At 44.5% G+C, this 26,725-nt stretch overlaps 1 protein-coding gene across 1 annotated transcript in view; it reads left to right on the forward strand.

Annotated features, from left to right (window-relative positions):
* Window positions 1-20,177, forward strand: part of DUSP22 (dual specificity phosphatase 22) — a 110,267-nt gene extending 90,090 nt beyond the window's left edge. The window contains exons 5-7 of the mRNA XM_075314812.1: window positions 9,413-9,487; window positions 10,154-10,325; window positions 15,716-20,177. Coding sequence (XP_075170927.1) covers window positions 9,413-9,487; window positions 10,154-10,325; window positions 15,716-15,904 — 436 coding nt within the window. The 3' untranslated portion in view covers window positions 15,905-20,177. The remainder of the gene's footprint in view (window positions 1-9,412; window positions 9,488-10,153; window positions 10,326-15,715) is intronic.
* Window positions 20,178-26,725: the final 6,548 nt, after the last annotated feature.

Raw genomic sequence — 26,725 nt, forward strand, 5'->3', positions numbered from 1 at the left:
CCTGTGTGTGATTAACTGATCTAATACCCTGCAATGCAAAAGCATTGCAAATATTGAAACAGCGATCAGAACAGGGAAAGTTGCTGTCCCATACTAGAACTATATAAAAAAAAAGGTTAACACAAATCAAGTAAAAATGCGAAAAAATTAAAAGGAAAGTAAGAAGTGGAAAAATGTTTTGAAAGTAAAAACTTTAATTTTCTGGAAAAGCAAAAGAAAAAAAAACACATTGGTTCGTTGCAGACACAGCGATACTAAATCTATAAAACTGTCATGTTATTTAACCCATCTGGTAAGCACTGTAAATAAAAAAAGAAATGCCAAAAATGTAGCTTACTCTAAACTGATACACAAAACACAATAAAAAGTGATCAAAAAATCATATACCGTATATAAACAAAAAATGGTAGCAATAGAAAACATCTATATATATATATATATATATAATATACTTTGCACTTTCTTGTACGGGAGGAGACTACAAAGAGGATGTACACCATGCTGTTTATGTCTCTTCATAGTGGGTCCCTTTGATGGGACAGATGCTTTCAGATTAGGGATGAGCGGACCCATGGAAGTTTGGGTTTGCCAAGTTCAGCTGGACTTTTAGTTAAGTTTGTTTCAGGACCCAAACTTGACCCCAAACACTATATAATTCAATGGGGGACACGAACTTTGGTGCTGTAAAATGGTTGAAGTAAGAGCTAGGGGGCTTGCAAAAGAAGCAAAATGGAAGTAAGAGCAGAAAAACTGCAAACAAATGTGGATAGGGAATACATGTAAAATAAATGACAAAGGGTTCCCCCTATTTTTGATAACCAACGCAGGTAGACAGCTACAGGGTCCAGCCCTCAGCTGTCTGCTTTACCTTAGCTGGTTATCAAAAATAGAGGGGATTCCATTCAGTTTATTTTAAAATTATGTGGTGTCCCATCGATTTTTGATAACATAACCAACCAAGGCAAAGCAGACAACCGGGGGGCTTTGAAGGCCCATGGTTATTTGGCTCTTCCCAGCCTAAAAATAGCAGCCCGCAGCCTCCTCAAAAGTGGCACATTCATTAGATACGCCAATTTTGGGGCTTTGCCCAGCTTTTCCTGATTGTCCTGGTTTGTTGGCAATCTGGGTAATACTTTTGGGGTTGATTTCAGCTGTGAATTGACAGCTGGCATCAAGCCCAGGGGTTAGTAATGGAGAGGCATCTATCAGACACCCCCATTGCTAACCCTGTAAGTGTATAGTTACACACACACACACACACACACACACACACACACACACACACACACACACACACACGGGAAAAAAATAATTTATTTGAATAAAGACTCCTCCACACTGCTTCATTCATCAATGTCTTAAGTTCTGTCATAATCCAATGGTGTAATGTCCCACGACTATCAAAGCCTGTGGATCCCGTCTGTCAAGTCACAGCTGACCTCAGCCCCAGAAGGGTTCCCCAATTACATTTTCACCATGGCAATCTGGAAGAGCAGGGCAAAGCGCCAGAATTGGCACATGTAATGGATGCTCCACTTCTGAGGCAGATGCAGGTTGTTTTTTTTTAGGCTAAGAAGGGCCAAATAACCACAGGCCTTCCCAGCCTGATAATACCAGGCCCCAGCTGTCCGCTTTACCTGTTGCTGCTATCAAAAATAGGGGGAACCCCATGTCCTTTTTTTTTTATTTTGTTCACAGCAGCTTACATGTATATTCCCCATGCAGCCTTTCAACAAACTTATTCGCATACAAACAACACCTGAACTCCGAATTCGGACACGGACTTCCATGAAAAGTCTGTGTTAAAGTTTGATTCCCAGATACCAGATATCTGGTATAAACCCCGAGCATCATAATATCTGGGAAGTGGTCTGTGGGACAATCATTCTATGGATGGGAACAGTGGAGGCATCATTCTGTGTGAGGGGCTTAGCAGCAACATATTGTGTGTGGTGGTAAAATACTATTTCTTCAGCGCTCTATTGGGAGACCCAGACGATTGGGGTATAGCTACTGCCCTCTGGAGGCCACACAAAGCACTACATTAAAAGTGCAAGGCCCCTCCCCCTCTGGCTATACCCCCCCCGTGGTATCACGGGTTCTCCAGTTTTAGCTTTGTGTGCGAAGGAGGTCAGACATTCCATGCATAGCTCCACAGATTTTAGTCAGCAGTAGCTGCTGACTATTTCGGATGGAAGAAAAGAGGACACATATAGTGTCCCCAGCATGCTCCCTTCTCACCCCTGGATGGTGTTGTAAGGTTGAGGTACCTATTGCTGGTACAGGGCTGGAGCCTGACATGCTGTTTTCCTTCCACATCCCCTGGTAGGGCTCTGTGGAAGTGGGATCCTGCCGGCCTCTCAGCTCTGACGCCGGGCTCCATCCACAGACCCATTAGAACCTGATGGAGACGGAGCAGGAGTACGATCAGGGACAGGCCCTGCATCATACAGGTACTCTGTGTCCCCGGCAGGCACAGACACACTCCGGACTGGCTGGGTGTTGTAGTGCGCCGGGGACCGCAACGTTGGAGCTAGTGTCCCTACAGATTACTGGGGGATTGTTTGTGTATGGGAACGCAGCGCCGACCCCCTCTGGACCGGGCGGCGCTGCTGTGACTTGTGGTGCGCCGGGGATCCGCCGTCCGCGCTTTTACGGCGGCGGCGGTTATAAATTGAGTCCCCGGCTTTTTGGGCCTAGGACGCCGGCAGCTCCGATTCGTTCCCGCCCCCACCCTGTCATTCAGGGTAGGGGAGAGACGCTGTTCGCTAGCAGCGACGAGGGCTGGAGCCTGATTTACATGCTCCAGCCCTCACACTAGGCACAGAGGGAAGCAGGCTTCCCGCTCTTGGCCAGGAACGCCCAGGGCCCGCCCCCCTTCTCTCTCAGGACGCCGGCAGCCATTACATGCAGTCTGGCTGGAGGAAGGACGCAAGGCTCTGGGAGACCTGGACTAGGGGCTATCTGGCGACCACACACCCGCTTTTTAAGCGGGCGGTAAGCGATTTTTCTGTGCTGGTCCCTCTAGTGCCTCACGGTGTATTGGTGTACTGTGTAGGATATAGAGATATTGTATTTCTTGCACTGTAAGGTCGCTTCTGGCGGCATCTCCCAGATCACTCTGTGGAAGCAACAACATGCCATCCTCAAAACGCAAGGCTGCCAAGGCTAGGGCTGTGTATACTGCGTGTGCTGCATGTGGGGCTAATCTACCAGCAGGCTCCGATGACCCCCATTGTGTGCAATGCTCCGACCCGGTGCTGCTTCGCCAGCCGGAGTCAGGAGGGAGAGTGACCCAGGCTGAGACGCCTGTAAGTCCTGCCCCGGTGACAGGGACAGACTTTGCAGTTTTTGCTGATATGTCTGTCTCTATGGCAAAAATACTTGAAACCTTGCAATCTATGCATGGGGCTCAGTCTTTGGGCACGGCGAGGCCTCTGTCCTCAGGTCCCCCTCACTTGGAATTAATCCAGCCCACAGGGGAGTCCCCGGCTTCACAGGCCGAGGATTATGAGTCAGATGATAGCCCCAGCCACCCTAAGCGAGCTCGCTGGGAAAGACCCTCGACGTCATCACACTGCTCAGGGTCTCAGCGCAATCAGTCTCCCTGTGATGTGTCTGATGAGAGTGATCAGGAATCCATTCCTGGAACCCCTCTCAACCTGGATACCCCTGATGGGGATGCCATGGTAAACGACCTTATCTCAGCCATCAATAGGCTGTTGGATATTTCTCCCCCAGCCCCTTCAGCAGAAGAGGCGGCTGCGGAGCAGGAGAAGTTTCGTTTCCTTTATCCCAAGCGTAAATTGAGTGCTTTGTTGGATCACGCTGACTTCAGAGAATCAATCCAGAAGCACGACGCTCACACAGAAAGGCGTTTCTCTAAACGATCTAAAGATACGCGTTTCCCTTTCCCCCCTGAGGTGGTCAAGCGCTGGACACAGTGTCCAAAGGTAGACCCCCCGATTTCCAAACTCGCAGCTAGGTCCATAGTTGCAGTGGAGGATGGCGCTTCACTTAAAGATGCCAATGACAGACAGATGGACCTTTGGTTAAAATCTGTCTATGAAGCTATCGGCGCGTCGTTTGCTCCGGCATTCGCAGCCGTATGGGCACTCCAGGCTATTTCAGCTGGCTTAGCAAAAGTGGATGCTATCATACATCCAGCAGTGCCGCAAGTGGCGCACCTTACCACGCGGATGTCGGCGTTTGCGTCTTACGCTATCAATGCGGTCCTAGAATCTACCAGTCGCACCTCAATGGCGTCCGCCAATTCGGTAGTTTTGCGCAGAGCCTTGTGGTTAAAGGACTGGAAAGCAGATGCTGGTTCCAAAAAATGTTTAACCAGTTTGCCTTTATCTAGAGATAGACTGTTTGGCGAGCCATTGGCTGATATCATTAAGCAGTCTAAGGGTAAAGACTCCTCTTTACCACAACCCAGAACAACCAAACCTCAGCAGAAAAAGTGGCAGCAGAGGTTTCAGTCCTTTCGAGGTTCGGGCAAGACACCATTTACCTCGTACAAAGGGACTCAGAGGACGCAAAGAAACTCAGATTCGTGGCGGGCTCACACGCGCCCCAAGAAAGCAAATGGAGGTACCGCTTCCAAAGCGGCTACCTCATGACTTCCAGCCCCCTCCCTCCGCATCGCCGGTCGGGGGCAGGCTCTCCCGCTTTTCCGGCATTTGGATGTCACAGGTCAAAGACCGGTGGGTGACGGACATTTTGTCTCGCGGGTACAGAATCGAGTTCAATTCTCGTCCTCCAGCTCGGTTCTTCAGAACCTCCCCACATCCAGACCGAGCAGATGCTCTGCTGCAGGCGGTGGGCTCCCTAAGAGCGGAAGGAGTGGTGATCCCAGTCCCTCCTCAGGAACAAGGGCAAGGGTTTTACTCCAATCTCTTTGTGGTTCCAAAAAAGGACGGCTCGTTCCGTCCTGTTCTGGACCTAAAACGGCTCAACAAACATGTGCACGCCAGGAAGTTCCGGATGGAAACCCTGCGTTCTGTCATTGCCTCAATGTCCAGAGGAGACTTCCTTGCCTCAATAGACATCAAAGATGCTTATCTCCACGTGCCAATTGCTACAGAACATCAACGTTTTCTACGTTTTGTGATAGGAGACGACCATTTTCAGTTCGTAGCTCTGCCATTTGGTCTGGCAACAGCCCCACGGGTCTTCACCAAGGTCATGGCGGCGGTGGTAGCAGTCTTGCACTCTCAGGGACACTCGGTGATCCCTTACCTAGACGATTTATTGGTCAAAGCTCCCTCTCAAGAGGCATGTCAGCACAGCCTGAATGCTACGCTGGAGACCCTACAGTCTTTCGGATGGATCATCAACTTTCCAAAGTCGATCCTATCACCGACTCAATCACTAACGTATCTTGGCATGGAGTTTCATACTCTAGCAGCGATAGTGAAGCTTCCGCTGAACAAGCAGCGGTCACTACAGACAGGGGTGCAATCTCTTCTGCAGGGCCAGTTGCATCCCTTGCGGCGCCTCATGCATTTCCTAGGGAAGATGGTGGCAGCCATGGAAGCAGTTCCCTTTGCGCAGTTTCATCTGCGCCCACTTCAATGGGACATTCTCCGCCAATGGGACGGGAAGTCAACGTCCCTGGACAGGAAAGTCTCGCTTTCCCAGACGGCCAAGGACTCCCTACAATGGTGGCTTCTTCCCACCTCATTGTCTCAGGGAAGATCCTTCCTGCCCCCATCCTGGGCAGTAGTCACGACAGATGCGAGTCTGTCAGGGTGGGGAGCAGTATTTCTCCACCACAGGGCTCAGGGGACGTGGACACCGCAGGAGTCCACCCTTCAGATCAATGTTCTGGAGATCAGAGCAGTGTATCTTGCTCTACTGGCCTTCCAACAGTGGCTGGAAGGAAAGCAGATCCGAATCCAATCGGACAACTCCACAGCGGTGGCATACATCAACCACCAAGGAGGGACGCGCAGTCGGCAAGCCTTCCAAGAAGTCCGGCGCATTCTAATGTGGGTGGAGGACAGAGCATCCACCATATCCGCGGTTCACATCCCAGGCGTAGAAAACTGGGAAGCAGACTTCCTCAGTCGCCAGGGCATGGACGCAGGGGAATGGTCCCTTCACCCGGACGTGTTTCAGGAAATCTGTCGCCGCTGGGGAGTGCCGGACGTCGACCTAATGGCATCCCGGCACAACAACAAGGTCCCGGCATTCATGGCGAGGTCGCGCGATCAAAGAGCTCTGGCGGCAGACGCCTTGGTTCAAGATTGGTCGCAGTTTCAGCTCCCATACGTGTTTCCGCCTCTGGCGCTCTTGCCCAGAGTGCTACGCAAGATCAGATCCGAGTGCAGCCGCATCATACTCGTCGCTCCAGACTGGCCGAGGAGGTCGTGGTATCCGGATCTGTGGCATCTCACGATCGGTCGACCGTGGTCACTGCCAGACCGACCAGACTTACTGTCCCAAGGGCCGTTTTTCCATCAGAATTTTGCGGCCCTGAACCTGACTGTGTGGCCGTTGAGTCCTGGATCCTAGCATCTGCAGGATTATCTCAAGGAGTCGTTGCCACAATGAGACAAGCTAGAAAGTCGAATTCGGCTAAGATCTACCACAGAACGTGGAAGATTTTCTTATCCTGGTGCTCTGCTCAGGGAGTGTCTCCCTGGCCATTTGCATTGCCCAAGTTTCTTTCCTTCCTGCAATCGGGGTTAGAAAAGGGCTTGTCGCTCAGCTCCCTTAAAGGGCAAGTTTCGGCACTATCCGTGTTTTTTCAGAAGCGTCTAGCACGTCTTTCTAAGGTGCTCACGTTCCTGCAGGGGGTCTGTCATATTGTGCCCCCGTACAAGCGGCCGTTAGATCCATGGGATCTGAACAGGGTACTAGTTGCTCTCCAGAAGCCGCCCTTCGAGCCTCTGAAGGAAGTTTCCTTTTCTCGGCTGTCACAGAAAGTGGCGTTTCTTGTTGCGATCACATCGCTTCGGCGAGTGTCTGAGCTGGCAGCTCTGTCATCCAAGGCTCCCTTCCTGGTGTTCCACCAGGACAAGGTAGTGCTGCGCCCTATTCCGGAGTTTCTCCCTAAAGTCGTATCCTCTTTTCATCTTAATCAGGATATATCCTTGCCTTCGTTTTGTCCTCATCCGGTTCACCGGTATGAAAAGGACTTACGTTTGCTAGATCTGGTGAGAGCACTCAGAATCTACATTTCCCGCACGGCGCCCATGCGCCGTGCCGATGCACTTTTTGTCCTTGTCGCTGGTCCGCGCAAGGGGTTGCAGGCTTTTAAAGCCACCCTGGCTCGATGGATCAAAGAACCAATTCTAGAGGCCTACCGTTCTGCGGGGCTTCCGGTTCCTTCAGGGCTAAAAGCCCACTCAACCAGAGCCGTGGGTGCGTCCTGGGCATTACGTCACCAGGCTTCGGCTCAACAGGTGTGCCAGGCAGCTACCTGGTCCAGTCTGCACACTTTCACCAAGCATTATCAGGTGCATACCTATGCTTCGGCGGATGCCAGCTTAGGTAGAAGAGTCCTGCAGGCGGCAGTGACACCCCCGTAGGGGAGGGCTGTTTTGCAGCTCTAACATGAGGTATTTCTTTACCCACCCAGGGACAGCTTTTGGACGTCCCAATCGTCTGGGTCTCCCAATAGAGCGCTGAAGAAGAAGGGAATTTTGTTACTTACCGTAAATTCCTTTTCTTCTAGCTCTTATTGGGAGACCCAGCACCCGCCCTGTTGTCCTTCGGGATGTTTTTTTGTTGTTTGCGGGTACACATGTTGTTCATGTTGAACGGTTTTTCAGTTCTCCGATGTTATTCGGAGTTAATTTGTTTAAACCAGTTATTGGCTTCCTCCTTCTTGCTTTGGCACTAAAACTGGAGAACCCGTGATACCACGGGGGGGGTATAGCCAGAGGGGGAGGGGCCTTGCACTTTTAATGTAGTGCTTTGTGTGGCCTCCAGAGGGCAGTAGCTATACCCCAATCGTCTGGGTCTCCCAATAAGAGCTAGAAGAAAAGGAATTTACGGTAAGTAACAAAATTCCCTTCTTGTAATAGTCTGTGGGGCATCCTATTGTGTGGAGAAAGCTGCTGATCAAGGTATGAGGGATGAATAACAGGAACAATATGATTTATAATCCTATAATGTACAATCATAATATAATATAACTTGTATAATACCACTTACTTTGCTTTGATTAGCTGCTCCATGTAAGAATACATGTTACAATAAGCTCTAAGAAAACAAGTATTAACAGCAGCAGTGAGTCAACATACTGTATTTTTTGGTTTATAAGACGCATTGGATTATAAGACGCACCCCAAATTCAGAGCAAAAAAGGGTGAAAAAAAATAGGAGTCCTTCTGATAATCTGGTGGGGTCTTACCGGAGGGGGCAGCAGCGGTTGTGGAGTGGACTCACAGGAGGCAGGGGCGGTGGGTGTCTCAGAAACTGTTGGCTGTGCTGGGGCATTTTTGCTGGGGCTCGGGCTGGGGCAGCTGTGCTGGGGCCCGGGCAGCCATGCTTGGGCTCGGGCAGTAGCGGCGGCTGCAGGCGATGAGGCTTTAGAGAAATGGTGCCCGGAGTCAGCGCAGATTGAGCTCTCGGCTCAATGGTAAGCAGAGATCTAATCTGTGCAAGAGCCACCTCCAGGCACCAGTTTCGTTAAGTCCGCTGCTGGGAGATCAATGGGCTGGAGGCGGCATGTGCGCAGAAGAGATCTTGTGCCGAAAGGTCCATCTGCACACGCCGACTCCAGGCGGCATTATTTGAATTCCTCACCACCCGCTCCGCAGTGCCAGCACCAGCCACTGCAGACTCTGCGCAGCTGCACCAGTCTCCGCGGACTCCGCATAGCTGCCACAGCACCAGCCTAGACACCACAGGCCTTGCAGCATTCCCCCGGCCTACTGCGACCCCCACTCCACCATCCCTGGTAAGCTACATTCAGATTATAAGATGCAACCCTCACTTTCCTCCCAAATTTTTGAGTGGAAGAGTGTGTCTCATAATGCGAAAAATATGGTACTTAATTCTGTTCAATATTAAGGGATACAATCTATATGTAATATAATAATGAAGAGAATTAAGATGAGTCTGTTAGTTTAACCCTCTACAACAGTCACGGTCTCTCTTCTGGCCCCTTTTGTAAATTTATTGCCTACCTCTGGTATAAGCTAAACATAAAATATCCTGAATGCTTCACTATGCTTACCTGTCGATAAATGTTCAGAAAAGATTGAAGGATTGCAAAATTACTGGTAACTGGTATACTGGGAATAGGCATGTATATATTTTTGTTTTCGATATAGCAATTTTGCAAAACGTTGCAATAAAAGTACAAGTCTATTACTTCAGTTTTATGCTCGTCTGTAGCCCCACTCTTATAATGGTAACATTGAATTTTTTTTTTGTGTGTGGAATCTTCTAGAACACAACATTTTAAAGAAAGCACAACATTTATCCATGAGTGTCGGCTAAAAGGTGAAGGATGCCTTGTCCACTGGTATGTGTCTTCATATTTATTTTATTATCCTGATTTTCACCATTGTTCCTTTGGCTTTTCAAGAGCTAGTTCCAGGGTTGCATTAAATGCACTAATCAATTTCTGAATGAGTGGGTCTGAGAGGTGGTCTCCCATTACACTGGTATGCTCTGTCCACAGACATGCCTTATCCGGACTTTGCATGAAAGTATCATCCTGTAGGGCGGGTCTGAATTTTGATGCCTGAGCCCCGGGAGGGCTTAATTTTTCCGGCATCTTTCTTTTAACACTTGTAGTAGTGTTGGATATATCCATAGACGAAGAATGCTGAGTTTGTAGGGTATCCTGAGAAGGTGAAACCTTATTTTAAAAAATATATGAAAACATTGTTCATTTGGTAGACTTTTAGTGAGAATAGCAATCCATTACATGTTATCCACTTAGGATATAACCCATCCCGGTCTTCTTTTTATGCATAATTACCCATGCTTGTATGCTTTTTACATTTCATTTCAGGGAATTTACGGGATTTAAAACTGTTTGATGCAGTGCAATTAAGTGAACATGGCCATACTCTGAGGCCCATGGTGGCTACAAGACATAATTGGAAATTTAATTATACCTTAGAAGACTGTCTGACCATTCATGATAGGATTTATGAAACTTACGGAGTTGTCTTCTTTAAAGTTTGGCAGGTGTGTCCAGAAGTGTTACCTTAGTGGTAGCTTATGTCATGACGATCACAGATTTCGGGTGGGAAGATGCCCTCGCTGCTGTTAAAGGTGCAAGAACATGTGCCAACCCAAATATGGGCTTTCAGAAGCAACTTGAAGACTTTGGGAAATGTGATGTCCACCATGTAAGTAAACATGACCTGTGCTTTTAATAAAATATTAGCAAACAGGTTTTCCAACAATGTAAATAGCTTAGTTGAATACTTATTTTTAAAATGTTTTTGACCTGCCATAAGGGGAAATCATTTATAATATAGACCAGGCAAAATGAAATCTGTGGGCCATTTTAGTCGACTGTTGAGCTCTGCTTAAATGCTGACTCATGTCTACTAAACAATAAAATCCACTAGAAGAGAAAAATAATGAATTTATTTGTGAGGAAGGGGAAGCAAATAATTTCTAATTGACTGAAGTACTTCCTCATCCCTAAAATATATCTTTCGGTTAAGAATTGAAGACTTAGAGGACCTTTCGTCACTTTTTGCATGTTAAACTGCCTATGATAAAGGGGCTGAAAATATGAATAAAACAGTTTTTAAATCTATTTTTAATTCATTATTTAGCCAAGGGGTGTCCAACCTTTTGGCATCTCTGGGCCACATCAAAAGAAGAATAGTTGTATTGGGCCGCAAATTAAATACACATCACTAATAAAAGCTGATGAGCAAAAAAATAAAACCGTATGTGCATAATTTTAGTGATTTCCACCACTACAGATAAGCAAAAAAGTGTTCACATAAAAAGCCTGACTATGCAATGACCTGGAGGGTGTTTTTAAAATCGTTGTCAAGGTCCAATGCTTATGATCAGTAATATAGAAAATTTAAAATAAAGCGCTATACGGAGGCTTGCGTATACATTTAGGTCCAGGTAGAGGTTTCTGGTAGAGGTTGATCTTGGTTTCATCTGTCCGAAGAATGTTCTTCCAGAACAGTGCTAGTTTTTTAAGATTATTTTTTTTTTGTTTAGCAAAGTCCAATCTACTCTTCTTATTCTTGTGGCTTTTTAGTCGCTTGCACCGTGCAGTGAGCCCTCTGTATATTCTTTCATGCAATCTTCTCTCTATGGTAGATTTTTATAATGATACGCTTACGTTCTGGAAAGTGTTGTTCACTTGGTTGAATGTTGTGAAGGGATTTCTCTTCACCATTGTAATTATTCTGCTATCATCCGTCACTGTTGTCTTCCGTGGGCATCCAGGTCTTTTTTTCTTTGAGGTCACCAGTTCTTGCTTTCTTTCTCAGGATGTACCAAACTGCCGATTTAGCAACTCCTAATATTGTAGCAATTTCTCAGGTTTTTTGTTCTGTTTTTGCAGTTGATGGCTTGTTTCATCTCCATGGAGAACTCCTAGACTATATTTTTTACTTCATAGCAAAAACTTCAAAATACAAGCACCACACCTGAAATCAACTCCAGGCCTTTTATGTGCTTAATTGAGAATGAAATAACAAAGTAATTGCCCACACCTGCCAATGAAACAGCTTTTGAGTCAATTGTCCAATTACTTTTGTGCCCTTTAAAACCAGGGTGGCACATGTAAAGGAGCTAAAAATCCTTAACCCTTCTTCAAATTTTAATATGGATACCCTCAAATTAAAGCTAAAAGTCATGTCTTTATGTCCATGTATATTATATAACTTGAATATGTTTCAGTAAACAGGTAAAAAAAAAAAAAAATTGTGCCAGTGTCTAAATATATATAGACCCAACTGTACATCACATAGGAGACATTGAGACTGCTGTATATACATCACATAGGAGACACTGAAACTGCTGTATATAAGATTTTTTTTTTTTATTATTATTACTTTCTCCCTGTCCCTGCAGATGTTGTGATCAGACCATGTCCTTGTATGGTCAGACACAGCCATTACACAGTCATAGCAAGGTCAAAGTCATAAGATTATCTCAGCACAGGGAAAAAAAAATAATCACATCCAATTGTGGATATTATCCCAAGTTAAATTGATTAAAATTAAATTTGTTAGTGGGAAAACCTTTTTTAAAGTAAAATCTGCAACACAGAGGAGAATTTATTTATTTTTTTAAAAAAAACAAAACTGTTTTTTTCAGCTCTTCCACCCCTTTATCATAAGGCAGCTACTATAACATATCAAAAATAGTGAAAGGTCCGCTCTTAACACATTTGTGGGGCACAATAATCAGACCCTTTTCGGTGTGTGAGGTGTGTGTGTGTGTGTGTAAAATATATATAAATATACATACACACACAAATATGTACAATGTATGTTTGTGTGTATATGTATTAATGAAGCGGCTACCTCTTATGCTCTATAAACACACTGGTGTTCGGAGAGGGACCTCTTTATTTTCAGTAGGGTTCCTATACTTGGGGCAGATACAGTCTCTCCTATCATGTGCGGTGCTGTCATGATTCTGGAAAATCTACTTATCAATTTTCTCTTAGTAATTAGTATTAAGTCAGTTTTTCAATTTTTATTTTCTTGACAGAACCCTTTGCAACTGTAGTGTGCAGTCTATAGAACAAGCCACAATCTTTCTGTAGGCTACATAAGCATAGTTAAGGGTGCGGTCTATCTCACAATCTTCAAAGCTTTGGAACTGTCAAACTGGTTCATAATCCTGTACGTACAAAACCATCACAGATCACCATTGTCTGCAGTATGGATCAAATTGTTACTTCTCTATGATTAACAAATTTTGTCATTATTTTTCTGCATCTTCTGGGTCTAGTTGCCTTTAATGTAGTATGTGTGGTGTAGTTTGCATTGGCAGTTAGACTGCACACTATTGTAGCAACCCCAACCTGTGGTACCGTGGACTATGTTTCAGAAGTTTCAATCTCTTTTCATGGGTGGTCAAACTACTTAGATGGGACTATTTATTCTTTTAATGTACATGTGGTGCCCCTGAGGCTACCATCACCACAGAGGTACTGCACCTCAGCCAGAGGTGTGGTACCCCATCCTGGGTAAGAAGGAGGCTATCTACCGGTTCACGTACCAAAAACCTGTAGACACCCAATTGTTACCTCACACACTAGATAAGGGCTGGGGCAGGTGCCATTAATGCTTAGCGACCAGCAATCTGGTTATGGCACTTAAGCCCCGTGCACTGTCTCTGGAATTAGCCTGGGGGTGGAGCTTGGTGGGTGAGGTGTCTGAGGTAAATGGGCGGAGCTACGTTTGAAAGTTGATAGTCAGTCAGGAGCGGGAAGGAGACGGACTAGGGTTCAGGACCCTAGGGGTCTTCCTTGACCCTGCTGACGTGGTAGGGAGAATCCCAACGACTTAGGGGAGGGGTGCCAGACTCTCCTATAGTCTTGTTCCACAAGCAAGATCCCAAAGTGGAGGGATTTGGTCGCAAACGGGGTCCGAGTCCCTAGGCCATAAAAATACTTTAGGACTTTCTAGTAACACCGGAGGCCAGGGTGGCTGTACGCACCTTTGGGCCACAAGCAGCACACAAATCCACTGGAAGTGGGTCACAGAGGATCAGGGAGCCAAGCAGGCAGAAGTGCCTTTAGAGGTCTGCGACCCCTGGCTCATGGCACTGTGTGTGGAGGCGCAGGACCGGCGTGAGAGAGTAAGCGCAGACGAGTCGACCAGGAAAGGCAAATGAAGGCGAACCAGTACTGGCCTCAGACTTACTCGGGACCAGCGGATGCCCATCACTGGGGATTCCAACATACCGTGGTGGTCTAAGCTAGCTCAGTGAGTAAAAGACTGTTATTGCAAAGCCACGGTGTCGTCTTCATTCCTCCTGCGTCACAACCTGCTCTCATAGACTTTTCATATTTCCAATGATCACCCCGGGGTCCCGCTCCACCTGTGGGGAGCAAGATTACCTCAGCTGTGCCATCATCACTTTCCCCGGGGAACACGCAGCTCAGCGGCAGCCCACATAGCCGCAAAACCACAGATGGCGTCACAAACTTTAAAATCTCTGACAATGCAACTCCCATCATCATCCCCTTTATTATTTAAAAGACACCGCCAGGGTCACAGAGCTAGACCCCGCCACCGCTGTCATCCCTGGACTAGTCCGGCCCGGATCCGAGTACCCCTGGCCCTGGAGTTGGACTTGTCATACACACTCAATTTAAAATAGAAGTGACTTTGCAAATTGTCAGTTATTACTGTTCTTGGTTTTGGTGCACCTCTAACACATTGTAGCCTGTACTCTGCTCATTCCATATAAAGGGAACCTGTCATCAGGCTTTTCCCTTATGAGCTGCAGCCACTACCAGTGAGTTCTTATAAACAGTATTCTAGAATACTGCATATAAGTACCCAGGCCACTCTGTGGAACATAAAAAACACCTTTCTTATACTCACCCAGGGGGCAGTCCAGCCTGATAGGTGTCACTGCTCTTGGTACGGCGCCTCCTCTATCTTGTGTGATCGCCGTCCTTCTGCCCAGCCTCGTGTGAATGACGCTTCCTGTGTCATTCACACACAGGTCTCCATTGCGCTCCTGCACATGCACACTTTGATCTGCCTGGCTAAGGGCAGATCAAAGTACCGTAGTGCACATGCATGGGGTGGTCTGTGACCTTTCCTCGTGCCTGCGCATTACAGTACTTTACCCTGCCCTCTGTAGGGCAGATCAAAGTGCGCTTGCACATGAGCGCAATGAAGGCCTCTGAGTGAATGATGCAGGATGCGTCATGCAAACGGAGCTCTGCAGGAGGACGGTGATCGCACAAGATTGAGGAGGCGCCGGACCGAGACCAGCAACACCAATCGGACTGGACCGCCCCACTAGGTGAGTATAATAAAGGTGTTTTTACGTTCTACAGAGCTTCCTGGGCTCTTATATACAGCATTCCAGAATGCTGTATATAAGGGCTCACTGGTGGTGGCCACAGCTCATAAGGGATGATCTTGGTGAGAGGTTCCCTTTAAGTGAATACCTGACGTACAGTATAAAGCAACATTTTCCCAACTGGTTGATTACAAATACTATTTTTGAATAGTAAAAATGTAATGTCATGACCTGGCCTAATTACTGACACTTATTCGCTAAGTAATTTTTACATCGTGATTCAGTGTTATCTAAACAGAGTAGTCGTTTTTAGTCCCAAACCATTTAATGATGTGAACCGTGAAGAGTCATTTTCCCCAATCACGTAATTCATTCTACAGGGACTGAAGAAATTGGTTAAAATAATAGGGACTTTCCATCTCCTTCATTTCTTATGCAGGGCTTTAGTCATTTCAGTGGTGTGATTCTGCACGAGCATTGCAATGCAAAAAAATAAAGTATCTGTCAATGGGCCCAAAATTATTGACGGTCATAAAATGCAATAAGAGCTTCCTTGTTGTCTTAGGTACAAAATCTGTGTTTTGTACTCTGCATGTTTGTATTGTCCTGCAAGGTTGTCATTAGTATGTCTGCTTTCATGTCCCCCTTGCATACAGAAGTAGCATCAAAAGACTTAACATGGCCTTGACATTTCATATGATAGGATTTTTGTTCTTTGGCAACTTTAGTATTATTAATAATCATACTGAATTTAAACTTTTAGCTTCGAATTTGGTTGAAGGAGACGTACGGTGAAAGCCCTTTCCTCGATGAAGAAGAAGCCAAACAACTTGTTGCCAAACATAAACAACATGAAGAAGAGTCGAGTGCTGGAAGTTCAGGGAGACAGTGGAGCAGCCACTTAACTTCACTTTCATCCATGGCATATAGCAATTACACTACAGAGACATAAGCTACTATTACTGCACTTGTATCTACATATCTAATGTACTTTACATAGTCACTACTCTAAGTATATAAGAGGCACCGCATTGGTGATTGCCATCCAACGAAGAGCGAGCCGAGTAAGAGGTCTTAAGATTTATGTTTCTGTCTATATCCTTGCAGAGATGAACAGTGCGTTATAAAATTGAAATGCAGGTATCGAATTGAATTGTAGATTGACATGGGAAAGGTTTCACTTCACTGTTGTGTTTAGTTTGCATCTTGGCACTTTATTATATGTGTATCTTAACACAAGTCTCCTGAAAGCTTTCTTATAGGTGAGATCTTTCATCGCTTCTACTGCGCTTCTATTTTTAATATACACTTTAACATTTTCTACCTCAAGACAAGAATTCTTTGAACCAAACACAACCACATCTAACCCTAACCAATTAAAGAAATCATTGACTAATTCTCAGGTAGGTAGTTACCAAAATATGGTTGACGCATTCAATTCCAAAATAAATCTACTGTAGCCTAGTGCCGTATTAGACTCAGGTAGGGAGAAAAATGCCATTGCCTGCAAAAAAAAATATTAAATGCTGGAGTTTAAGGCTAAGCGAGTAATTTCCCACAATAAATATGAAAATGGTTGACGATGTGGTCCAATATGAATCCATTATTTTCCTAGATCTAAGGAACAGTAAGTTATAAAAATAGATTACAGCTGCCCTTCTACTATCATACGGAGATGGCCGATATGGCAAAGGGGCTATCTAGACATTGTTAAAAAAAGTTGCTGTGTTCTGTGAATCAGATTGAGGAAGAAATCTTTTATGCATAAAATGTGTGAGTACAATAGAAGGAAATAAGAACTTTATTCATAGTGCAAAGACGACAAGGACACATTTGTAGACTGTTAACTCGCTGAAATTGGACTAATTATGGCAAGTTTCTGTTCCCTAGTACTTCTCTTTGCCTAAAATCTTAAAGTGGGCATTAGACAGAAACAAACTACAATGTCTTCTTGTATATGGTTCAAATAAAAAACATTTATTAATCAAGTTGATATTCTTTCACGTGAAATGTGAGTTATTCCCACTTGTTGCAGCTGAAAAGCTACAGGTAGACCATGAACAACTGTATATGTAACGGTCATGGTAGACCATGAACAACTGTATGTGTAACGGTCATGGTAGACAATGAACAACTGTATATGTAACGGTCATGGTAGACCATGAACAACTGTATATGTAACGGTCATGGTAGACCATGAATTAACTGTAGAGTTAAGTCATGAATTTTTTTTTATACTTTGGTGCCATTAAAATGGACCAACATATCAATATAAGCATGTTCTGTTCTATACACTGTAATAATATAGGCAAGGTGTCCTTTCATTAAAGCCATATCAAACTGGATACCATTAAAATGCCTTGTAAAATATTATTGGAGCAAGACCATTAATGATGTGTCTAAAGCTTCGGCACAAGACTAAGTTAACATCTTTTAGTAAACTATCTGGTTTTACACCGGTTTTACACAGGTTTTATTCCCTGGTGCATTCTTTTGTCAAGTAACAGCCTTACAGTGATAAACCGGCACCATTCATCGGGTGGCGAGCAGAGCCCATGATGTCACATCTACGGATATGTGAGATCCTGGCACTATTGGCAGGTATCGACCACCTATCCTATTCATTTGAATGCATTGCAGAAGCGCGTGGAACAAAATTTGATCTTTAGGGGTCAAAAAAGCTCCTACTATGAGTGAAGGAGGAAAACCATTGAATATTGGAAAATTTGGGATAGCAAATAAACTACTGTATTTGCTGCATATTTAGTCTGATATATAACGTTTCCTATCTCTGTGTGTAAATATAAACAAATTTTGTTTTAATGGTTTCAGTGTGGATTTTTATTCAACTTCTCATGGATAATGCAGTTTTAAATAAGAAAATGCATATTTGTCAGTGAATTTTCTGAATGGATGCAAAAGTGTTAAATAATTAGTGATGGGTGGACCCACAGATACCCAGGATTGGCGGGTCCAATCGGATCTAACAAAAAAAAATTCTGGTTCAGGCCCAGAATTGATCCCGGATATCTGTCCAGAAGTTGCTCACCATATAAGTTATGGGGACCCGAATCAGGCGCTTAAAAATGATGGTAGGAATAGGGGGATTGGAGCAAGCGCTTCATACTTACTGAATCTCCTTGCAGCTCTAATGCTACTTCCGGGGCTTATTAGCTTCATACATATGTACTTTCTCCCCTGCCCACTAGCAGTCCTGGCATCTCTAATTGGTTGAAGTCAGAGAGCGCCCCCAGCCTGAATGACAGCGTGTTTTGCTGCAACCAGTCAGAGGCGCTGTCTGCATCTAGATTGGAGGAAAAATAAATAAAACAATTTGCTTAGGGTCCCCCCATATTATGATACCCAGCACAGATAAAGCATACGGCTACAGGCTGCAGCCCCCAGCTGTGCACTTATCTTGGCTGTGTATCAAAATAAGAGGAACCGCATGCAGCTTTTTTTTTTTTTTTTTTAAATTAAATAATCATTTAAATTACCAATGTGCGGTTCCCTCCAATTTTGATACCCAGCCATGATAAAGCCATCTGACTCCAACTAATCAGACTCCGGGACTGCTGGTGGGCTGGGAAAGCAGTGCATATGTATGAAGCTAATGAGCAGCCCTGAAACCGAGTTACTGCCAGGGACCGGTAAGTATAAAGCGCTCGCTTTTTATCTTTTTTTTTTTTATTTTATTTGTTATAATATTGCCCAGGTGGTTGGACTCAGATCGTTACGAGTTCCCTGAGCACTCCTGGCCCTGGGCTGGTTCCCGGGTTGTTTTGAACATGCATGGATCCAGACTTTTACAGTCCGGGTCCACTCATCACTATGTTTAACTAATCACTGTGCTTGATGTCATGTGATAGATATGCTGCAATATAAGCAATTTATAAATTGCATTATTTAAAAAAAGCATAATGCAGTTTCACCCAAGAAAAAAACGGAAGTGCCTGTAAATAAATCTCCCTTCTTTTTAAATTGCTGTCGACTGCCTTCTTCTTAAATAGCACAACGTGATGCTAAATGTTTTTTGATCTAGCACAGCGAATTGAATGCAAAACATTCTTTATTGCGACTTCATTAAAATAGTGGTATACAGTGCCTACAAGTAGTATTCAACCCCCTGCAGATTTAGCAGGTTTGATAAGATGCAAATAAGTTAGAGCCTGCAAACTTCAAACAAGAGCCGGATTTATTAACAGATGCATAAATCTTACAAACCAACAAGTTATGTTGCTCATTTAAATTTTAATAAATTTTCAACATAAAAGTGTGGGTCAATTATTATTCAACCCCTAGGTTTAATATTTTGTGGAATAACCCTTGTTTGCAATTACAGCTAATAATCATCTTTTATAAGACCTGATCAGGCTGGCACAGGTCTCTGGCGTTATCTTGGCCCACTCCTCCATGCAGATCTTCTCCAAGTTATCTAGGTTCTTTGGGTGTCTCATGTGGACTTTAATCTTGAGCTCCTTCCACAAGTTTTCAATTGGGTTAAGGTCAGGAGACTGACTAGGCCACTGCACCTTGATTTTTTCCCTCTTGAACCAGGCCTTGGTTTTCTTGGCTGTGTGCTTTGGGTCGTTGTCTTGTTGGAAGATGAAATGACGACCCATCTTAAGATCTTTGATGGAGGAGTGCAGGTTCTTGGCCAAAATCTCCAGGTAGGCCGTGCTATCCATCTTCCCATGGATGCGGACCAGATGGCCAGGCCCCTTGGCTGAGAAACAGCCCCACAGCATGATGCTGCCACCACCATGCTTGACTGTAGGGATGGTATTCTTGGAGTCGTATGCAGTGCCATCCAGTCTCCAAACGTCACGTGCGTGGTTGGCACCAAAGATCTCGATCTTGGTCTCATCAGACCAGAGAACCTTGAACCAGTCTGTCTCAGAGTCCTCCAAGTGATCAAGAGCAAACTGTAGACGAGCCTTGACATGACGCTTTGAAAGTAAAGGTACCTTACGGGCTCGTCTGGAACGGAGACCATTGCTGTGGAGTACGTTACTTATGGTATTGACTGAAACCAATGTCCCCACTGCCATGAGATCTTCCCGGAGCTCCTTCCTTGTTGTCCTTGGGTTAGCCTTGACTCTTCAGACAAGCCTGGCCTCGGCACAGGTGGAAACTTTCAAAGGCTGTCCAGGCCGTGGAAGGCTAACAGTAGTTCCATAAGCCTTCCACTTCCGGATGATGCTCCCAACAGTGGAGACAGGTAGGCCCAACTCCTTGGAAAGGGTTTTGTACCCCTTGCCAGCCTTGTGACCCTCCACGATCTTGTCTCTGATGGCCTTGGAATGCTCCTTTGTCTTTCCCATGTTGACCAAGTATGAGTGCTGTTCACAAGTTTGGGGAGGGTCTTAATTAGTCAGAAAATGCTGGAAAAAGAGATAATTAATCCAAACATGTGAAGCTCATTGTTCTTTGTGCCTGAAATACTTCTTAATACTTTAGGGGAACCAAACAGAATTCTTGTGGTTTGAGGGGTTGAATAATAAATGACCCTCTGAATAAACTTTTCACAATTTAAAAAAAAAAAAAAAAATAAGAAATAACATTCTTTTTTGCTGCAGTGTATTTCACACTTCCAGGCTGATCTACAGTCCAAATGTCACAATGCCAAGTTAATTCCGAATGTGTAAACCTGCTAAATCTGCAGGGGGTTGAATACTACTTGTAGGCACTGTATAAAAGTGACACATTTGAACTCTGGCTGAATTTTAATTGATTAAAAGTCAGCCAGATTCAAAACACACCAAATGTTTATCCCCATACTATTTTTTTTTTTTTTTTTTAAACCAGTTTCTATTGATTTTCTGATAATCATTATAAAGGGGTACAGAATGAAGAAAAGAAGGAAGAGGAAGGGGAGAACAACATTCAATATCCTGTAACTTCCCTTTCATATTAAAAACTAAATAGTTGCCTCTCCTAATCGGTTAAATCGTAAACCCCCTTTAATTAAACAGACCATTCAATTGTTCTATCTTGGCCACACTTCTATTACACTCCCTCTAACTTTAAACAAGCTTCCTATAAACGCTACCCCACCCGCCCCTTACATGCGACATGACCTGAAACCCTTCTCATTATATTTTTAACCTACCAAGGGACCCTGCTATATCTTCCTTCAGATACCATTCAGTAGACCTTAAAATGGTCATTATGTGTGTGATTTCTTCTTTAGAACACATCTTACTTATAAATTTTCTCCTTTTGTCAAAAAATTTTGCTATCATCCTTTCTTTGCTCTTCTCCACCTCCCGGTTTTTCCAACAATAGCGATTTTTTTTTTAATTGTTTAATCATCTCCTCCTTTGAAGGTGCTTCCTTTTGAAACCATTTTTAGAGGATTACTTTTTTGCTAATCATTGCTATCTCATGGAAAAGAGATGGTAATTTGACCTCCTCTCCTCCCTCTTCACTCTGTTGCAAATAGTGAAATATCCATATCATCTGACCTAATTCTACATTCCTACTCCATATTTTCCTCACCACCCCCTGTATTTGCTGCCAGAACCCTAAGATCTTCTCACACTCCCAAACTCCGTGATATAAATCCGACTTTTCTGTGTCACACTTTGGGCAGTTCATTAATTTTTCTGGGCATCTTGCATTTACAAAGTTGAAACTATAGATCGCCCTATGCATAAGTCTAAATTGTGTGTCTTCACCACCTTCTTTCTCATCACCATCCAACCTTTTAAGATCTTATCCTCCCCCTCTTGATCCGCCAACTGCTTTGTCCACCCTTCCAAGATTTTTCCTGGCAATATCGATACTAAAACCTCTCAAGTTCCCACACAAATTTGAGACATTTGTCGTTAATATCCCACAGTAAGACCGCATCCCATCTGCTTTCTCACATACTGCTTCCTTACGTTCAGCGATTTCCTAATTATTCATTGTTTAATCTGCTCATACTGTATGGTCTGAAAAGGGGGTAGACCATACCTTTCTCTCAGTTCTTCACATCTCATCCATCTCTATTCAGTATCATGCATCATGTTTTTTTATGGTCCAAATCCCAATCTCCATCCACTCTTTAAATAGTTAATTTTCCCACCCCTGTGGAAAGTCTGGGAAGGCCCAAATATCAAGGTACTTCGAGACATTCCAAGCCAGTCCAAACTTTTTCCTTACCGCTTTCCACGTCATCACCGTATCCCTACAAATCAGTGACTGCCTGATGTGTGGCGGTAAATAATTTCATATGGAAGTGTGTAAAATTGAGCTCAACGCCCATGGCTTGCAAAATTCAGCCTCCAAGGTCCAATCAGAATATCACATGCTTCATGAGACATGCCAAGTTATATCCTCTAATGTTTGGAAGTCTTATTCTCTCCCATACCCCCCAGCCCCCGCCCCCGCAGCCAGCATTCATTTTTTAACGCTAATCTTTGGTCTGTTTCCTCTACACAAAAATTTAGGGAATGCCTTAGTCAATCTGTTCACATCTGTATTTGAGAAGTAGTGGGATTGTCTGCATAGGATAGAGGAGTTTGGAGAAACTCATTTTTATTAGATGATTTCTTCCCAGAAGGTGTAACGGTGGGTCAGCCCAACCCTTCAGTTATCGTTCAATTTTCTCAGAGTTGAGTAGTTCAACAAATACCCAGACTTTGGATCCCTCCCCACCTGTACTCCCAAGTATCTTATTGTATGTTTACCTATAGGGATGTCACATAAAACTATTTTCTTCTGCCTCCCCTTTTTCCCTCCAAGAAGAGAATCTCACACTTGTTTTTATTAAGTCTAAACCCTGCCAATCTTCCAAACCGCTCAGTTTGTTGCAAAACTGCACTCAATTGTATTTTAGGTTTGCTCATAAACAAAATTATGTTGTCGGCAAATAAAGCTGAGTTTACTGATTTCCCCTCCTATTTAATCCCATCAAACCACTTTCCTTCATTCAAACGTCTAGCAAGTGGTTCAATTGCTAAGTTAAATAATAGAGGTGACAACGGGCACCCTTGTCTGGTTCCCTTCATCAATGAAAATGTCTTTGAAAGAAATTCCGGGGTATTTACTCTTGCCTTGGGGTTCGTGTAAATGACCTGTACGAAATTCCTAAAAGCCCCTTGCAGTCCTATTTGATCTAGTACGAATTCCAGCCATGACCACCTCACATTAAAAGCTTTCTCTGTATCTAAGGTGATCAAGGCTGGAGTCTCCCCCTTTCCCCCCCCCCTCCTTTCTTTGTTTTGTAAAATCAATTGCGAAGATTACTTTTCTGATGTTTAGCACCGCCGAGCGTCCCCTAACAAAACCTGCTTGCGGAGAATCTACAATTCCGGTAACACCATTGCTAATCTATTCACCATCAATTTAGCCAGAATTTTTAAATCTCGATTTTATTAGTGAAATGTGCCTAGATGGGTCCTCTAAATTTTTACCTTCTTTTGGGATCAGGTTAATGTAAGCTGTATTTAAAGTATCTGAAATTCGTTACCCTCCCAGAATTCTATTAAATACCTCAGTTAACCCATTCAGCCCCCAACCTGTTTTCACCTTAAAGACCCGGCCATTTTTTCAATTATGACCAGTGTCACTTTGAGGTTATAACTCTGGAACGCTTCAACAGATCCTGGCGATTCTGACATTGTTTTTTCGTGACATATTGTACTTCACGTCAGTGGGAAATTTAGGACAATATGTTTTGAGTTTATTTGTGAAAATTTTGGAAATTCGGCGAAAGTTTTGAAAATTTCGCAATTTTCAAAATTTGAAATTTTATGCCGATAAATCTGAGTTATGTCACACAAAATAGTTACTAAATAACATTTCCCACTTGTCTACTCTACACTAGCACAATTTTCGAAACAATTTTTTTTTCCGTTAGGAAGTTAGAAGGGGTCAAAGTTCATCAGCAATTTTCCATTTTTCCAACAAAATTTACAAAAAAAAAAGTTTTATGTACCACATCACATTTGGAGTGATTTGAGAAACCTAGGTGACAAAAAATACCCAAAAGTGACCACATTCTAAAATCTGCATCCCTCACTTTACTCAAAACCACATCCAAGAAGTTTATTAACCCTTTAGGAGCTTCACAGCAACCAAAGCAATGAGGAAGGAAAAAATGAACATTTCATTTTTTACACAAAAATGTTAATTTAGCCATAAAATTTAGCATTTTCACAAGGCTATCAGGAAAAAACGCGCCATAAAATTAATTGTGCAATTTCTCCTGAGTACATAGATATTTCATATGTGGTGGAAATCAATTATTTGGGTGCATGACAGGGCTTGGAAGGAAAGGAGCATCATTTGAATTTTTGAAAGCAAAATTGTCTGGAATCATTAGTGGATGCAATGTTGCGTTTGGAGACCCCCTGAGGTGCCTAAACAATGGAGCTCCCCCACAAGTGACCCCATTTTGGAAACTAGAACCCCCCCCATGGCATAAATCTAGATGGGTAATGAGCACTTTGAACCCTCACGTGCTTCATACATTGAGCCATAAAAACAAAAAAGTACTTTTTTTTTTTTTTCCACAAAAATGTTATTTTAGGCTCAATTTTTTAATTTTTACAGTGGTAACAGGATAAAATGGACCGCAAAATTTGTTAGGCAATTTGTTCGGAGTACACTGATACCTCATATATGGCAGAAAACCACTGTTTGGGCGCACGGCAGAGCTCCAGAGGGAAGGAGCGTCAATTGACTTTTTAAATGGAAAATTAGCTTGAATAGTTAGCCACACCATGTTGCGTTTGGAGATCCCCCCCCCCCCCCAATGTGCCCAAACAGTGGAGCTCCCCTACATGTGACCCCATTTTTTAAACTATACCCCCTCATCCAAAAAAATATTAGTTTGACGAAATAAAAAATCCGGACGTCAGTTAAATAAAAAAAAAAAATGAGCGCCTGCAACTGACACTAAGGCAAGTGCCACACGTGAGAGCAATGCACGAATCTCGCATCGCATCACCCGGCATAGCCGCACACTCCTGTCTGGAAGAGAGCGACCGTGCCAGATGATGCGATGTGACACTCGTCCATCGCTCTCGTGCGGAACTGGGCTGACCCTTACAATATCTGACCCTTACAATATTCAGTAAAAAAAAAAATACTGTAGTTGACAATTACTACAGTATAATTTTACTGGCCATAAACTAAGTTTATTTGTATTTCTCTCAGTTTACAGAAAAAAATCAGGACGCACGCACGGATATGCTGAAAAAAGGGGGGGGGGAATAGGTGGGATGTACATAAATATGGATGGAGGATGGGAGAGGGTGTGGCGGATGGAGGAGCAGTGGAGGATGGGTGAGGGCACGGCGGATGCAGGAGCGGCGGAGGATGGGGAAGGGCGCGGCGGATGGAGGAGCAGTGGAGGATGGGTGAGGGCGCAACGGATTCAGGAGCGATGGAGGATGGGGGGAGGGTGGAAGGAGAGTGGGAGGTGAGATTGGGGATAGCTACCTTACAGGATGGATCTAGGCAGCAGGATTGCAGCAGATGGAGGAGGCAGCAGATCCGGGAGGGGGAGATGGGAGAGGGGGCAGAGGATTAAGAGGATGGGAGAGAGCAGGCAGCAGATCTGGGTGGGGGCAGTGGCTGATGCAGGGGTGCCGTGGCTAATGGGGAGAATGCAGTGGCTGATGGGGAGAGTGGAGCGGCAGATGCAGGGGCGGCGCATCGGCGGATACAAGGAGGCAGCAGAAAGAGCAGCGGCGTCACATGCAGGGGGGGCGCAGCGACGTCAGAAGCAGGGGCACAGCGGGAGGAGAGCAGCGGCGTCAGATGCAGGGGCGCAGCGGGAGAGCAGCGGCTGTGCAGGGGCAAAGCAGATGGAAGAGGGCAGCGGATTATCTGGGGCTGTGACTCACAGATGGGCACCTGCAAGGATCGCTCTCCTCAGCTTCCAGGGAGGGAGAAGCTGAGGAGATCAATCTCCTACCGGTCCCAGATGCACAGTGATTGGAGAGATTGATCATAAGGCTGATCTCTCCAATCAGAGCTGGGGGTGGGTGCAGCAAAGGTCACCCAGCTCCATTTTCAATGGCTGAAACATTACACTGGCTGTGATTGGCTGAGCGGCATTCGTCAGCCAATCACAGCCTTCATAGGTCCGGGGAGGAGACACCACCCCTCCTGAGGTCAGGTACAGGACTTCTCCTTCCCGAATCTACAGTTTTTGAAAACCGATCGCGGTCACCGGAACTCCGGGGCCGCGATTTCGCCATGACTGATATATCAGTCATGGGTCTTTAAGTACCAGGGCACCATGACTGAAACATCTGTCAAGGGTCGTGAAGTGGTTAATGTAGGTGAAATTTGTTCCTTCATAATTTTATAAAAACTCCCAGTGTAACCATCTGGGCCTAGAACTTTTGTCGTGTGTAACTCTCCTATGACTGCTAATACTTCTTCCTCCATCACTTCCCTGTTCAGGGCTTGTAAAGTTTCCTCTGTAAGCTTGGGCATTATAGTTCCCTCTAGCCACGCTCTTCCTTCGGTTTTATCATTTGAACCTTCTTGTTTATATAACCCCTTGTAGAAATCTCCCAGAATATCGTTTATTTCCTTGGGGTTTGTCGTTACCTTCCCCACCGTATTCTTTAGTGCCATGATATGTGCCCTCTGTCATCGTCCCCTTGCCAAATTTGCCAGTAGCTTCCCTGCCTTGTTCCCAAACCGATTAAGTTCTGCCTCTTGTTGGGTCCTATACATAATCTCCTTTTCTACCCAGTCCTCAAAATTCCTCTTCGCCTCCACCCACTTTATCTTAGAACCCTTTGATGGCTTCTCCAGAAAATCT

Source organism: Anomaloglossus baeobatrachus, chromosome 6 (genome assembly GCF_048569485.1).
Source record: "Anomaloglossus baeobatrachus isolate aAnoBae1 chromosome 6, aAnoBae1.hap1, whole genome shotgun sequence".
Lineage (NCBI taxonomy): Eukaryota > Metazoa > Chordata > Amphibia > Anura > Aromobatidae > Anomaloglossus > Anomaloglossus baeobatrachus.